This window comes from Hemicordylus capensis, chromosome 2 (assembly GCF_027244095.1).
Source record: "Hemicordylus capensis ecotype Gifberg chromosome 2, rHemCap1.1.pri, whole genome shotgun sequence".
In the NCBI taxonomy this organism is placed as follows: domain Eukaryota; kingdom Metazoa; phylum Chordata; class Lepidosauria; order Squamata; family Cordylidae; genus Hemicordylus; species Hemicordylus capensis.
Genome location: NC_069658.1, coordinates 108,216,042 through 108,231,028, shown reverse-complemented (window position 1 = coordinate 108,231,028; position 14,987 = coordinate 108,216,042). Strand labels below are relative to the sequence as shown.

The window sequence follows — 14,987 nt, the reverse complement described above, 5'->3', positions numbered from 1 at the left end:
CATCTCCAAGATAGGGCTGAGAGAGATTCCTGCCTGCAACCTTGGAGAAGCCGCTGCCAGTCTGTGAAGACAATACTGAGCTAGATAGACCAATGGTCTGGTATATGGCAGCTTCCTATATTCCTAAAGGTTGCCTGGGACATAAAGGTAGGCAGTTACTTAACTAAACTGGAGACTTACCGTAACTGAACTCCAGCCTGGCTTGGGTTTAGCTAGTTTGTCTGCACAGTGGAAGACTTTGCAAATTACCTGTGAAATTTTGCCAGCCATCTCCATGTGCCTTTTGAAGGGGGCAGTTGGGTGGGGGGGAGGAGAAGGAGAAGCAGCACAGAAAGTAGGAAGGAACCCACTTGTAACTAATCATTTAACTTGGAGGGCCATCACACACTCCAATAAGCCTGGCATTTTATTATATATAAATACAATAAGCCGTGTGTGTGTGTGTGTGTGTGTGTGTGCGCGCGTGTAACTGAGACACACATGTAATCCTCAGGAGCAACTCTCGAGCAGATGCTTTTCATCAAGGCACTTTTGGGCCCATAATGTAATGAACCATGCACTGGCAGACAACAGTTAATGCATTATCACTGATTCATTCAAGAGACCTTCTAATATATTAATTATAAATATTTCATATTGTAGAACAAAAAGATTTACTGTGTGTCCTGTTCAATATCAATACCAGTGCCTTTATAATACCATACATAAAACAGCATATTCTTCAGCTAATTATTCTGATTTTGAACCTGTTCTCATCTTTCTTTCCAGTCCTTCTTTAACATTGACAAAGTTGGCAGACAGAAATCCTGCCTTTTGGCTTGAAAATTGTTGTTTTTTGTAGTTTTTCTTGGATTTGGACAAAGCTATTTGGTGCAATTATTGTCAAATTCCATTTTCACTGACCATTTTGCTCTCATACTTTAAGGGTTTATTTTTTAACTTTTGCCTTATTGTGATTGGCTGTACTATTTTGCTTGGATGGATACAAATAGACGTTTCTACAGAATCAAGATATTTATGTGCTAAACATCCAGTTACACTCTTTACATGTGTTTAAATATTCATTAACGCATATGTAATGAATGACACACCAATTATTCTTTAAGGAAACAGATGAAGTAGATCTTACGGGGCTCATTTTAGTTCTTAATATGTAAAGTGGTTCTCTGAGATATTTATTTATTTATTTATTTAGAGGCGCAGTGTACATGCGTATTTTTATCCTCACAACAACCCTGTGAGGTAGGTTAGGCTGAGACTGGCCCATGACTGGCCCAGAATCACCCAGTGAGTTTCATGGCTGAATTAGGATTCGAACTCTGGTCTTCCCGGTCCTAGTCCAACACTCTAACCACTGCACTATGCTGGCTCTTTGACTGGAATAATTTCTCAAGATTGACTTGGCTTAGTATTATTCGATTCAAAATTCATTCATTTGTGACAAGTGTAAATGAGCTGCCTTTAAAGATGACAAATTCTTACATTTGTATCCTGCATTCACAGCTCCTTCCCAGCCTTTTTCCAAAAGAGAAGCTTTCGCAACCACTCAGATGGCCTACAGATAGGAAGAGTCCTGTCTGCCAAAACAAAGTCCTGCTGGCAGAGCAACCACCCATACACAGGCAGACTTCTAAGTTTTTCATCCAGAAAAACCTTCAAGTTTGCTAAAGCAATGTAGTCATCAGCTCCCCAAATCTTTACAGATACTAACATTTATAGCCTGCTTTTCAACAAAAATAATCATCAAAGCCATTTACACAGAAAAGAAATAACATCACACCTACTTGAGATAGCCCTTCTCTCATACCACTCTATTCTTTGGCTCCTTTATCACACAGTATTGACACATTTTAGAAGCTGCAGATGGAATACGTCAGTAGCCAAAGTTTGTGATTCCCATTTTCTCCAAATCTAATCTGCTCTTTCTCAGAGCAACATGTTACCTGCAAACCGCTTTGAGATAATTTTAATGAAAAGCAGTATGTAAATTGAACAATGAATTCCACAAGCTAGACCTTCAAATACACTGGGACTTGCAGGAGCTATTTGCACATGTGTATTACTATGTTTTCATGTTAGTGATAAATGATGGGGGAGGGGAACTGCAGCTGCTAACTGAGTAGAGAGGCACCTTTTTAAAGTGGTGATTCTCTTTATTTAGTAGTGGGAGAGCAACTGGCCCTATCCATCCCCAGCACAGCATCCCTCCAGTGGCTGTTGTCGGTATCTATCTTATGTTTCTTTTTTAGACTGTGAGTCCCTTGGGGACAGGGAGCCATTTTACTTATTTATATTTCTCTATGTAAACCGCTTTGGGAACTTTTGTTGAAAAGCGATATATAAATATTCATAGTTGTAGCTAGTGTAAGTTAGCCAAGTCACTAACAAGACAAAACAACTCATTCAGCCTGCCAACTTGAGACTATATGACATGCAGTATCTCAGGTTAATGAAAATTGTCCTCAAAATTCTGCATAAATGGATGCCCTGATACCTGCCTAGCCACCACTTTTTGTATCTTTTCATTTGCCTGCATGAGATCTGTCCAAAATCATTATATTACGAGACTCCACTTTGGGAAACTCTCACACCAGCTATGTCATCAAGAGGTGAAAATGGCTTTTCCAGAATGACAAAACAAAGGTCCTTTCAGGCACTCTATAAAAGGGCTGACTTGGTGGAGTAATTCAACATGGTTCTGCCTGTGTACAAGAACAAGGGGTCATTCAAGACATCACTGTCCTCAGTCATGGAAACAAGCTGTAGGAATGTCATAGGCATGCCCAAGTGAATACTGTTTCCAGAAACTAAAATATCCCCAGTGCCAGAATTTTCCTTTCCAGTGGTTGATATACAGTTGATGATCCAAGCCATCTATCAAAACATTTTGGTGCAAATCCCATCATTCAGTTTAGCATAAGAAAGAGTTATGCTTTAAAGGGGAGGGAATGAAACTTTGCATGAATGGGCACAGTTATCATGTGGATGGAGCATGGTGTGCAACATACATAGTACGGTAAAGGGCACCCAGGTAGCCCCAGATGAAATATCACATAAACATTCTAAATGAGCCCAATAAAAATGCATTGGATCCACTACATTCAGGCTCATGCTTATGCCAATGACTGTGTAAGTCACTTCACGATGTCAAAACTGACCCTTCTCCCAGCCCTTTACTCCCCCAAAGGTGAAATAAATTACAAACACACACCCCACAGATTCCTCACTTGGCTTTATATTGATTTTGATAATCAATATAGAAGCGATTACCCAAGGAAATGCAGAACATTTATCAGCTTACCTTAAAAAGAAAAATCCAGCTCAAAAGTTCAATGTTCCTTTTTACTTAGATAATGCAACCTGTTCAAACAAACTTGATCTAATGAAAACAAAACACACCATCTTCTGACACATGGTATCTCAGCCTTTAGGAAAGTGCAAACTCCAACAAATGCTTCAGAACATAACCATATTTATCTGCATCACCACATTCCAAGCTTCTGGAAAACAGACTCCACCTACATCTCCAGTTCCAGGGCTTTGCTGTATCCAAGTACAATTAACATTTAATTCCCCTGGATATAAAGCTGAGAATAAGAGCCTTTGAAAAAAAATACACCTCCTTTCCACACCCCACACCCGTTCTCTCTCTCTCTCACACACTTTATCTAAACATGAAAAAAGCTCTGTTAGGCAAATGAAAAACAGGCTGAAAATAAAACACACTTGGCCATAGCAGAGGTAAGTTTTAAACAGTCATTTTCCTTGGGCATTCATCTAACAGAGGGTTACTTTGTCTGAGAGAACAGTGGCATCTTTATGTTAAAAGTCACAGTGTGTGTTTGGCGGGGGGGGGGGGAGACCAGTGATCATAGGTACGAGCAGCTTGTTCTCTCGGGAAGTGAAAAAACAAAACTGAACTTCAGGTTACCTAAAATGTAGCTCCCTCCCCTGCAACCCTAAATCTGTCATCCTTACTTACCATTCTATGGAGCAAAGAGTACAAGAAAGCTGTTATGTTTTGCTTGCAGGAAGTTAGGTCTGAAGCACACTTTCCTCAGCCTTAAAGGGAATGTGTACTCATGACACATAAGCAGGCAAGGAGCCCAGGGGTTGCTACAGAGAATTTATTTATAATCATTTGGAATTTCCTGACAAAATTCTCTGCTGCCTGCCTGGCTCAAATAATGGAATCCAAGTCCATTTCTTCTTCTCCTCTGCATCATTGACACAAACATAACTTGACACAAACATAACCATTTCTTCTTCTCCTCTGCATCATTGACACAAACATAACACATTATTTTAGCTCCTTCCAAGCAGTTAAAAGACACACCAGCTGTATGGCAGAACTCCTATCATGTGAGCCACAAAAAGTTACACTCTTCTGATCCCATCAAACAAGCCAAATCAGACAAGAGGAAAAGAAAAGCAGTGGGGCTCTCTCACCCATCTCATTCCTACCCCTCTTGACCCCACCTCCCATGGCAGGCAAAGACAGGTTCATTGAAATATCTGGTCAAGATAATTGTCTCTCTTGTAACTCTACCACAGTCTGAACTCAAACAATTCTGGTTTCCTATGCCACATGCAGTCTGTTTTTGCTTGCTTTTGTCCAGCACAGCTTGTAATTTAAAAGCTAAAAATAAAAGCTCTGCTATGCCTGTGACAGAAACAATTTTGCTTACGGATATGACCAAAACTGTGGCAAGTGCACTTTTATTAAAAAAAGGGGGTGGGTGGGAGAGAGAATTTGAAATCCTGCATACATTTAACAGAGTCAGCTTCCATATGTGAGGGCTGTTGGGGCAGCCCCCCACACACCTTCCCAGGAGTACTGAAAGACCAGTGTGCCCTGAGGGGAAGGCAAGAAAGGAGGCACCCAGGGCCGGGAGCTCTTATCCTCAACTCCTGAAAAGACCAACAGCCTGAGACTTTTATTAATCTTCTGTAATTTGCTTCTTTTAATATTGTAAACCACTTTGGGTGCCTTTGTCAAGGCAAAAAGGCGGTATAAAAATGTTGCAAATAAATAAATAAATAAATAAATAAATAAATAAATAAATTTCCTTTTCTACCTCTTCTCTTATATCTATTATCTCTTCTACATTAAACTACACTTATCAACTTGTGTGTGCAGACTAAGATATCCTCATGATACCGTGAACTGGGGAAACAACTCAATTACCAAACTCCCAAACAAATCCCTTTCATCTTTTTGCCCTTAATGCACATTAGGAAAAAATTAAACCATTTGTTTTGGGTTTAGTAGATAATTGACAATTTAGGTCAGCTGTCATTAGAGTCCGAAGTCTAAAGGCTTCCAGCAATGCTCTGTCTAGGGTAAGATATCAGAATGTGGGGACACATTTTTAGTGGTCTTGGTTTGAGAAAAACACATCTTAATATAGTTTGCAAAAATGTCATGGTCAAACAAGCTCTTATTTTATGAAAAGCATTCTTAGAAACTGCTTTCGGATGTGCCCCACTCAGCCATTCCTTTCCAAATGCATCTCTCTCACTCCACTCAAAAGGCAAGTTATATTTGTAAGATATGACAAGTGAGGGCCTCCAACAAAAGGTTGCAGGGTATCTCCAGCCCATACAGGAGTGTTTCTGTTCAGAGCGTTAGCCAGCCATGTTGTACAGGTGCTCATTTTCTTCCTTCTGAACCCCTCCTCCCACCCACCCACCATGATCTTCATTATTTCTCAAGTGAGTGTAACTTTGGCCAAAAAAAAAAGGGGGGGGGGAGGGCTGAGAGAGACTCCTGCTTTAACCTTGGAGAACTGCTGCCAGTCAGTTTAAACAATACTGAGCTAGATAGACCAATGGTCTGACAGCTTCCTATGTTCCCATGTGTTAGTCTGATTAGTTTCATGCGGCCCCCAAAACAAGTTTGTAGTTTCTGTATACTTTGGAGCCTCCCTCAGTCAGGCATGAGCATACTTCAGAACTGCAGGATCTACTTTATTTCTTACTAGAAGCCCAGGATTCACCCACTGGAGTGGCTGATGCAGAGGCAGGCACAGAATGGTGGCCCAGAGCAGAGCCAATTACCTGCTATACTCCCTGAGCCATGTGCTAGGATCGCTTGAAAATATAAGAGTAAATCTACATTTAACAGCCTAACTTAGTGGGGGGTTGGGGTGGAATGTGTGTGTGTGTTTTTTAATCTTACTTTTGCTAAATGATTGTTGAGGGTGTCAGCTGGCAAAAAAACAGAAAATGGAGCAGGGAAGGAATTGTCCTGCCTGAATCCTGAACGGTTTATAGTATCCTGGAGCAGGGGTTGAGTTGAGGGGATGAAAGGCACGAGATCAGTGGCGCACCTAGGTGATTTTGGCACCTGGACTGCCACCACCATGAGGTTCCCACCCGCTGCCAGCGCCCCCCAGTGTGGGTCATTTTTTTGCTAGGGTTGCAAAATGGCTAGTTTTGACTATCAGACCAAATTTCCAGCAGGTAATCCCTGTAGTGGCACAGCGGGGAAATGCTTGAATTAACAAGCTGAAGGTTGCCGGTTCGAATCCCCGATGATACTATAACAGGCAGCAGCAATATGGGAAGATGCTGAAAGGCATCATCTCATACTGCGCAGGAGGAAGCAATGGTAAACCCCTCCTATATTGTACCAAAGAAAACCACAGGGCTCTGTGGGCACCAGGAGTTGAAATCGACTTGACACCACTCTTTACCTTTAATCCTTGTACCCAATAATAACATCCAGTTTGGAAAAGGAGATGGGAGGGAGGGAACACACACAGCAGTCTACCCTGTTTTACTGGCTAAAGTAGAGCCACTTAGTAACATATGGTTATTCTAAAAAATTATCATGGCACTTTGGGGCTTGGTAAAAAAAAGCCTAGAAACAAAACAAAATATTAATGACTTAAGCAAGATGTACTAGTCTGAATTCCTGCAGTGTTTTGCAAATTGTCAGCCAGTCGAACGCAACCCTCCCACCATGACCTCTGTTCATGTAGCAAGAGTGCAGGATGTTGGTTCCAGCTAGCTTGCTGACCGTAAGGATATGCTCATAGCTTCAGTCCATCTGCAGCCCATCTCAGGTGCTTGGGCCCTTGTACACCAACAGGTCTTTTGTGGGAAGAGTCCATTGCATCCAAAAAGGCATTGTAGCCTGGGCTAAAGAAAGCAAAACTTCAAAGCAGGTTGACCAGGGAAATTGTAGAAGTTCCCAGCAGATGAAGTTTTAAAGGAGAAAGACTGCTTTCAAGAGATCTGATCGGGCTACAGACAGCAATGGGATATTTAAAAGGATAGGATCTGTCACCAAAGTATCTACCAAGCTTAATTACATTCAATATCATGACCAAAAGAGTCATTTGAACTATTCTCAAGTACTGCACAATGAGGTGGGTGGGTGAGAGATAGGTTGGGTGGTTTTCTTTTAGAACAGTAGTAGCATGCTTTATGTGGCTTTTGTCTGACAAAAAAAAAGAGATCATGCTTACTTACTAAATGTATATATACACTGGTTTTTAACTGCTGCTCTAAAAGTGCTTTACAACAGCTATCATATCACCACCAAAGTAGATCTTAAAACCAATAAAACCATAAACAGAACATAGGATATAAGTCAAACTGCAGTCTCAACTAAGAATATTTTCACTTGTCTTCTAAGGGAGAGGGGCATTAGGCTTAAGCAAGCTTCCTAGAGGAAAGCAGTCCACAGTTTTGTGACAATGGCTGAAAAAAATCCTGCAATAATCTTCTCATATTGTAAGCAGACACTCATTAAAATAAAAAAAAAGTTGTGCTGCCAAGTTGCTGGCGACCACAGAGCCATGTGGCTTTCTTTGGCAGAATACAGGAGAGGTTTACCATTGCCATCTCCCACGCAGTATGAGATGATGCCTTTCAGCATCTTCCTATATCGCTGCTGCCCAATATAGGTGTTTCCCATAGTCTGGGAATCCTACCAGCAGGGATTCAAACCAGCAACCTCTTGCTCCCTAGGCAAGTTACTTCCCCGCTGTGCCATTAGGTGGCTACAAACACTCATTAAGAGATCTTAAAATATCAAAATAGCACTGTTTTTACGGGGAGAGCTGGTCTACTGATTGGGAATTTCCAGGACTTAGTGCATCAGCCCGCCTCTGAGAACTGGTCTACCCAGTTCTACTACTACTACCCAGCAGACCAGTCCTCTGAGGTGGGCTGATGAGTTAAGTTTGGGGCGGAAGGCTGGTCAGGTGCCAACCCCAATCGGTAGACCAGCTGTCTCTGGAAAAAATGGTGCTCAAATCACTTAAATCAATTCAAATGATTCAAGGATTTTGCTATTCAAGCTCAGATCAAATCACAAAAACTGGTTTGTGCACATCTCTAGCAAACACAGCCAACTACCATTTACAACAAAAACAAAAACAAGGGCAATGAACAGCCCTTTAGGGATGGAGATCCTAATCTGCTTGCCGTAAACAGATGATTCAGTGTAATAATGGATGCTTAATTGACAGGCCCTGCAGATTTGTGGGAGGGAAAAAAGAGGGAAAGTTGACATTTATTTTCCAAAGCAGAAGGCAAAGACAGCAGTGGAGATGCTCTCTCCTGCCCTCTTCCATAAAGGTTGCATAGGATACATCTCTGATAAATACACCTACTAGTTCACTTCTGAAAGATTCATGACAGGATGTTTTCCACCTCCCAGGATTGGCATTTCTAGTCCTCTGCACATAAATTTAATCACACCTACATGCAAATAAAGTCAACTTAAAACAATAATTGGAATTTATTTGCATGTAGGTGTGATTAAATTTTTTAATGTGTCTGGGTCTTTCTGGAGATGGGGAAACAAGGGGTATATCCACTGATTATGGGGCAGCTATTTCAGTGGTGGTGAGGAATAGAAGAAGTACTGTTGACAGGTCAGCAGGCCATTGCAGGGGAAAGGAAATCAGAAACTTAATTGCTGTTTCTCCTTCTGGCTGTCCTGCCAGCTCTTTGACCTTGGAAAGCCATGCCAACCAGCCACAGAGCCTCATCTTGCTCCTTTGTAATGACAAGTCAGTCCAGAATAAACCTAAAATCATCCATGATTTGATTCTGGATGAAGGGGTCAATCTGTTATGTATTACAGAGACTTGGTTGTGGGATACTGGTGGCCCGATCTGGTCTCAGTTTCTCCCTCCAGGGTACTCTGTTGAGGAGCAGGGGAAGTCAAGTGGGCGGGGAGGTGGAGTGGCTGTGGTCTATAAGAACAATACCTCCCCTGTTGAAGTGTCTGACCATACTGAATGTGTGTACCTAAGCCCAGGGACCAGGGATAGACAGGGACTTCTACTGGTGTACCAATCACCCTGCTTCCCAACAGTCTCTGAGCTAACGGACTTGGTCTCGGGCTTGGTGTTGGAGTCTCCCAGGCTTGTGATGCTGGGGGACTTCAACGTTCACTTTGGGACCAGTTTGACTGGGGCGGCTCAGGAGTTTATAGCGGCCATGACAACTATGGGCCTATCCCAAGTGGTCTCAGGATCGATGCATATTGCTGGTCACATGCTTGATCTGGTCTTTCACTCAGAACAGGGTAGTGTTCCATGGGTAGGGACTCCAGTGATTTCCCCATTATCATGGATGGGCCACCATCTGATTATGGTTGGACTCATGACCACATCCCACCTCCACAGGGGCAGGGATGGTCTGCCTGAGAAGGTTATTGTATCCAATAGGATTCCAAGAAGCCTTGGAGGGATTTAGTGTTGGCTCTGCTGGTGACTCTGTCGACAATCTGGTGGAGAATTGGAATAATAAACTCACCAGGGCAGATCCTCTCCTAAGCGTCCTCTCCGACCTGCTTTGAAACTGGCCCCTTGATATACAGAAGAACTACGGGGGCTGAAGTGGTGAGGGAGACAACTAGAGAGCAAGTGGAGAAAGACTCAACTCAAATCTGACAGATTACTACATAGAGCACATCTGAAGATCTATGCTCAGGCAATACATGCGGCAAAGAAGCGATTCCTTTCCTCCTGTATCACGTCCGCAAGTTCACATCCAGAAAAGTTGTTCAGGGTTGTGAGGGGGCTAATGTGAGACTCTTCCCACTGGAATCAGTACTTGGAAACAATTACTCACTGTGACATTTTTAATTAGTTTTTTGTGGACAAAATCTCTTGTATTTGGGCCAACTTCAATTCAAACTCCACAACTATTACAGAGTCTGATGCCAAGGTGTCCAGAAGCTCCTTTTATGTGACCACCCAGGATCAATTTCAGAGTGTAACTCCTGAGGATGTGGACAAGTTGCTCGGAATGGTGCAACCTACCACCTGCCCTCTTGATCCTTGCCCAACATGGCTTATACTATCTGTCATGGAGGCTGTTGTAGATGGCCTGGTAGAGGTTATAAATGCTTCTCTGAGGGAGGGAATTATGCCTCCTTATCTTAAGGAGGCAATCATTAGTCTGCTCCTGAAAAAGCCTGCCTTGGATTAAGCAACTACAGGCCTGTCTCTAACCTTCCATGGCTGGGCAAGGGGATTGAGAAGGTGGTGGCCTCCCAGCTCCAGTCATTCTTGGAGGAAACGGATTATCTAGACCCATTTCAAACTGGCTTTTGGTCGGGCTACGGGGTGGAGACTGCCTTGGTCGGCCTGATGGATGATCTCCAATTGGGAATGGCCAGAAGAAGTGTGACTCTGTTGGTCCGTTTGGATCTCTCGGTGGCTTACGATATGATTGACCATAGTATCCTTCTTGAACGTCTGCGGGGATTGGGGGTGAGAGGCACTGCTTTGCAGTGGTTCCGCTCCTACCTCACAGGCAGATTCCAGATGGTGTCCTTTGGAGACTGTTGTGCTTCAAAATCTGAACTTTCCTATGGTGTCCCTCACGGCTCCATATTGACTCCAATGTTGTTCAATATCTACATGAAACCGATGGGAGAGATCATCAGGAGATTTGGTGCAGGGTGTTATCAGTATGCTGATGACCCCCAAATCTATTTCTCCATGTCAACATAATTGGGAGAAGGCATAACCTCCCTAAATGCCTGCCTGGAGGCGGTAATGTGCTGGATGAGGGATAACAAACTGAGGTTGAATCCAAATAAGACAGAGGTACTTATTGTGAGGGTTCAGAACTCAGGAGATTTTGATCTGCCAGTTCCGGATGGGGTCACACTGCCCTGGAAGGAACAGGTACACTATCTGGGGGTGCTTCTGGATCCAATCCTCTCCCTGGTGTCCCAGGTTGAGGCAGTGGCCAGAAGTGTTTTTTTATCAGCTTCAGCTGATACATCAGTTGTGTCAGTTTCTTGAGATGAACAACCTCAAAACTGTGGTACATATGCTGGTGAACTCTAGGCTGGATTACTGCAATGCGCACTATGTGGGGCTGTCTTTGTACGTAGTCCAGAAACTGCAGTTGGTACAGAATTTGGCAGCCAGGCTGGTCTCTGAGTCATCTTGGAGAGACCATATTATTCCTGTTTTGAAAGAACTACACTGGCTGCTGATAAGTTTCCAGGCAAAATACAAGGTGCTGGTTATTACCTATAAAGCCCTAAACAGCTTAGGCCCTAGGTATTTAAGAGAAAATCTTCTTCACCATGATCCCCACCGCCTGTTAAGATCATCTGGAGAGGTCCGTCTGCAGTTGCTGCCAACTTGTTTGGTGGCTACTCGGGAACGGCCCTTCTCCGTTGCTGCTCCTGGACTTTGGAATGCACTCTCTGTTGAAATAAGAGCCTCCCTATCTCTGGCAACTTTAAAAAAGGTTAAAGTTAAATGTGAAAACACATTTATTCACCCAGGCTTTTAATTAGATTCATGGTTTTAATTTTTAATGTTTGTTTTAAATTATTTTAATGTTAATGATTTTAATGTTTAAATGATTTTAATGGTAAACCGCCCAGAGATGCAAGTTTTGGGCAGAAATAAAAATAAAAATAATAAAAATAAAATTTTTATTATTTTTTTTGCAACTCCATGTTACAGGTGTATTCCTGATGCAGCTACCATTCATTCTCTTCCACAAAGGGAAACTATCTGCATTCACTAGGGATTTGCCTTCAATGCACATGAAACAGGAACCTTTATGCAAGTATCTGAGCCACTGAATAGCAGCCAATGACTTTGCTGGAAGTAGTTACATAATGCTGTACTCATTTAGTCATTGATTTCATTACTATCTTACCCTTTCTTCAAAGAGCTCAGATTGTCTTATATCCTCCCCTACCCCAACCTCCACCCTCAATCCTAACAACACCATTAAGTAGGTTCGGCTGAGAAATTCTGACTGGCCCAAGGTCACTGAGCAAATTTAATGGGGGGTTGTATTTGTGTCTTCCTCCTCTAAGCCCAATATTATAGTCATAGTCTTTGTCCTTATTTAATAGTTGTCTGCCCGCCCCCCACTCCACAGTACCATTGTTCATGAGGAGCATAATAACAAGAGTTCCATCTTACATTCATGCCTAACCTCAAAAATTGATACAAATGTTACAAAACAGATAATAACGTCAACTACCATAGAACAGAGACTTGAGAAAAGAGATTCTAGAAGCAGCAAGCTTTGCAGTTCACACCTCATATTTCATAACTTCAGATGAAAGTTGTATATTTAAGCATAGAAGAGCAAGTTATTCCTGAATTTGTTTCCTGAAGAGTAACTGCCAACAAGAAAATCCACTTAATATGCAGAATGCATATTAGACAGCTTAATAATTGGCAATGGATTCTCACCTTCCATTTTCTTTCCCATACAGCTTCTACTGATTATCAATAACTGTCGATATTAATGACTCCACTAGAAAATTAGACACCAGGAATCCAAGGTCTGCCTGTAGAGGGAGCAGAGAAACAAGGAAAGGAACTGGAGAAGGGTGTTGGGCAAGGAGAAGTCCCTGAGATAAGTTTTGTGGAATGGGGGATGATGTTGGAGCAGCTACAAGGAAGGAGAACAAGGCATAGCTTAAACTCAATTATACAGCAAAGCAAGCAGAGCTGAGGCCACAAAAACATGAAATATGGGCCATGAAGAAGCAATGTGTCAAGTTATAGGGTAATGAGTTTAAGCCTATTGCACCCAAATGTGTACACACACCAGACTTCATTCTCCTGTTCCTGTAGGCAACCTCAGACACTTAATTTTGCAACACATGTGCTATAAGGGAAAAGGATGAGAGCAAACTTGTTCCATTACAACATACACTGTAATGCTCCTAGTCAGTCAGGCTCTTTGTAGCTAAAGGAGGATACTCTTCAGATCTTTGGTTAATCAGATCCTCAGGATTAACTTTTAAACTGCCTCTCTTAGAAAGAGAGCAAATGCAGATAAGCATTTGGAAAAAAGCATTAAAATGATGCATTCCAACTTTAGAAAAGAGGTCTAGAAGAGCACATTAATATATTCCAATCTGTGCCCTCTCCAAACAGGAGATAGCCATACATAGATCAACATTAACAAAAACTGAGATATTAAGAGTTCTTTAAATCAGAAGGACCTACAGTAATGAAGGGACAGGAGCCGAAATTTACCTTGTTAAGAGCCAGGCAGCTACTTCCACATGGTGCTATATGTCATAAAGTGATGCCACCACTATTTCAAAAAAGATCACAGAAACCACAGAGCAAGGACAGTGTGCCAAAGCAATTGCCGGCAGTTCCAAAGAAGATACAAAGGAGGAGACAGAGGAGTCTGGCAAGGACAGCAGGCATATTATGGGAGGAGCCCCTTCTGCAACATGTTGGAGATGAACTTCCAGTGCACCGACCTTTTGCACCAACTGTCCTAATGACCACTAGGGGCATTGGGAGTAGAGACAGTGAGTCAGGGTCTCCCTATCTGTCCCTACTCTATGACCCCTGAACTGACTCTGCAGCACTTCCTGTGCTGAGTCACAATCCTTCCTTTCCTCCTAGAGAGCAGATGGAAACATCTCTCTCTCTCCTTACCTATCCATTATGTAGTCCTTTAGATAGAGATAGGTCTTTCCTGTCTAAGTGTATTTAACCAATAAATGTTTGGTGTTTAGTCACACAAGGATCTCCATCTGTTTTCTCTAAACAGCTGCAATATCCAAACCATCCTCTGCTACCTACTCTGTAACTGGAGTGTGTGCTCATTCCTTAGTGCTCTGCTGTTTTACCTATTGTGGGTAAAAATCAACAACCTCTAACACAACAATGAGCAGAAAACTGGTTGTTCAGAACTGGTGGATCAAGACAACTGCAAAAGTCAGTTTCAGTCTCCTTTATGGACTTCCAAGAAAAGGAAGGAAGAAAGAGGAAGGGAGGAAGAAGGAGAAAGAAAGAAAGGATTTCATAGGCTCCAGCCCTAAGCACCACACTGTCCCTTCCTTGCTAACTAATAGAGATGTGCACAAAATGTTTCCAGCAGGCGGAGGGCAGGGGAGTGGTACCTTTAAGGAGCAGGTCCGCAGGTCCGCTCCTCTACTATCCCACAGCTTCTCTGGTTATGGCGCTGTGCTGCTCAAAAGGCCGTACGAGGCTGCTTCTCCGTTTCCAGCAGCCTGTGTGGTGTCAGCACACACCTCGCATCTGTGCATGTGTGGGTGCCATTTGCGTGGTCAGGGAAGCAGCCACCCACAGCCTTTTGAACAGTACAGAGCAGCGACTGGAATGGCGGTAGGGCAGCAGAGAAACAGGCAAGGACCTGCATATCTGCTCCTTAAAGCTAGTGCTCACCCCCTGCAACATTATGCTGTGGTAACCTGAATCATTTTGGCATTTTGGCCAAATGTTGGAATCAACATTTCATGCATATCCCTAGCTGGTCATACCTAGCTCCTGCATCAAAATTTTACCTAGCTCCTATTTTTATTATTAACATCAAATTTTAATCACCATGTGGAAAAATGTAACTTTGAAATAAAAGATAAATATTTAAGTTGTGTGTATGTAAAAAGAGAGAGAGAGAGATGGAGACCACATTAATGGTAATTTCTAGATTTTATATGCAATGCTGCTCCAGTTATGACTCAAGACAGAAGCCCACAATAA

The 14,987-nt window shown here is 42.5% G+C and overlaps 1 protein-coding gene across 5 annotated transcripts in view; it reads right to left on the bottom strand.

The window, feature by feature from the left end:
* The window catches only part of KANK1 (KN motif and ankyrin repeat domains 1), a 167,919-nt gene that overhangs the window by 33,459 nt on the left and 119,473 nt on the right, over positions 1 to 14,987 (bottom strand). The window contains exon 1 of one of the 5 annotated variants that reach the window (XM_053297319.1): positions 12,708 to 12,729. The exons of the other annotated variants lie outside the window; for them this stretch is intronic. Within the exon in view, the coding sequence (XP_053153294.1) occupies positions 12,708 to 12,726 (19 nt within the window). The 5' untranslated portion in view covers positions 12,727 to 12,729. Of the gene's footprint in view, positions 1 to 12,707; positions 12,730 to 14,987 lie in introns of those variants that run through there. 5 annotated transcript variants of the gene reach the window in all.